Below are 2,021 nucleotides of genomic sequence, written 5' to 3' on the forward strand. Positions count from 1 at the left end.
AACCTTGTTTATAAGTCATTTGCTAGTTGGAGTGTTTGTTTTTTGGTTTTTGTTTTTTTTTTCCTGCTTGTCACTTGTATTTCACCTAGGTAACATAGTTTTACAATAACAGGATCAGCTGAATCAATTCCAGTATGAGCTTTTATTTTGAACTTTGTTTTGAGGCTTTGAAAATAGATTTGTTTCCCCCTTCCCTTTTATAAATAATGTAAACATTTCTAGAGGCTGTATGTATTAGCCAAGAATATGAAGCATGAATTACAGATTATTTTAGATTAATCCATCTGTACTATATAGTTTCCTCATGTAATCCATTCTATTTCTACTTTCTATGGGCTTGCATAAGTTTTAGGTTTGGCATTTAAAACAAAGTTGTACTTGGGTATTAGATTTTTTAACTTGGAGCTTTGGTATCTATCAAAGATTTGGAGTGCTTTAGATAAAGCAAATTCTAATTCCAGTACTTATACACTGTAGAAGTTAAGCATTTGCATCCTCGTAGATTACCAGTAGAGTCTTTGTATTTTTTGTCAAAACTTTTTAAACTGTGAAATAAATGAAAAAGAAGCATGTTTAAAATTGTAGGCATGTTACAAATTTTAAAGCCATTTATATTTTTTATCTCTGTAGATTTCCACCAAGAAAAATGGATCTATGTTCACAAAGGAAGTACTAAGGAGGTAAGCTTCCATTCATTTACTAAACAGTTACACTTAGCCTTATACTTCCTTGGTAGGGTGGGGGAAATTGGGCAACAATATTACTTCAAATCGTAACTATCTTCTTGGGTGTGGGTGGTGGTGGCTAGCAGCTACCAACCAGCCAACCATCAGAGCCTGGGGCTACAGAGAAAGAGAGATGAAGTGTCACTAGTTGGATTCCCCAATCACTCAGTGAGATTATGATTGTAAAAGTGCTTTATAAAGATTAATATGCCCATCTCAATCATATTATTATAAAGTCCTGGATTTTGCCTAAGAACAGTACCTTCCTCTTATTCTAGGATCTCTTCAACTTGGTTAAGTTTTAGCCCAGGCAGGGTCAATCACTAAATATAGCAGAAGTTTTCAGTGCCTGCTTAATGCAAGACGCTGGGACAGATGTCGGAGGGGACATTATAATGACTACAATTGTATGGCACTTTATAAAACCNGGGAGCGCCACCACACTCCCAAGCGGCGCACTGTAGCAGTGCGCCACTGGGCCGGCCCTAAGGCTGTTTTTAAAAAAAAAAAAAAGCAGCAGCTTGGTGTGGATGCTTCTGCAAAATGAAGGCATCATGTATTACAGTGATAATAGTAATCACCCCTCCCCGCTTATCATTTTGCTTAAAGTAATATTGTAGTACCCAGCGTTGCTCTTAAAGAGTATTGCATTGTGTATCAAATTACAATATCAGGCACTGTTAGGAAATTCAAAAGAAGTAGAAATCCCCATCCCTGCCTTCCACACAGATGTGACAATATTTCCTCCTGGAAGAGAGAAACCTATATAGACTTCTTTTGAGTGGTTATTTTATTGTTGTATTTTGTTTGAGAAGCATGTGTGTTTGTGTGTTTTATAACCCATAAGTTATTTATAGAAACAGCTCACATTAAAATATAGCTGTTACATCTCACCCTCTCTTGTCTTCTGTTATTGGTAGTTACTGCAACAAGGAGGTATACAATAAGGAGAATCTTTTCAACAGCCTGAACTATGATGTTGCAGCCAAGAAGAGAAAAAAGGACATGCTGAACAGCAAAACCAAAACTCATTGTAAGCCATTGGTTTTGAATTTAAGAAGAAAGCTGTTTGGAGATAGTTATAGTTGGGTCATGGGGGGATGGGGAGGCGGGGGTCACACTTCCCGTGTTATACATCTGCCTTAATGTTTACTGTGTCACTGGCAAAGGTTACTGATCTTTGCATGCAGAAACCTGGCTGTGAATTTTACAAGCAAGATTAACATGTTCTTTATAACCTTGTTTATAAGTCATTTGCTAGTTGGAGTGTTTGTTTTTTGGTTTTTGTTTTTTTTT

The 2,021-nt window shown here is 36.6% G+C and overlaps 1 protein-coding gene across 1 annotated transcript in view; it reads left to right on the forward strand.

The window, feature by feature from the left end:
* The window catches only part of FBXO32 (F-box protein 32), a 37,200-nt gene that overhangs the window by 6,849 nt on the left and 28,330 nt on the right, over positions 1-2,021 (forward strand). The window contains exon 2 of the mRNA XM_008582690.1: positions 1,646-1,769. Within this exon, the coding sequence (XP_008580912.1) occupies positions 1,646-1,769 (124 nt within the window). The remainder of the gene's footprint in view (positions 1-1,645; positions 1,770-2,021) is intronic.

Source organism: Galeopterus variegatus, unplaced genomic scaffold (genome assembly GCF_000696425.1).
Source record: "Galeopterus variegatus unplaced genomic scaffold, G_variegatus-3.0.2 Scaffold94, whole genome shotgun sequence".
NCBI classification, from domain to species: domain Eukaryota; kingdom Metazoa; phylum Chordata; class Mammalia; order Dermoptera; family Cynocephalidae; genus Galeopterus; species Galeopterus variegatus.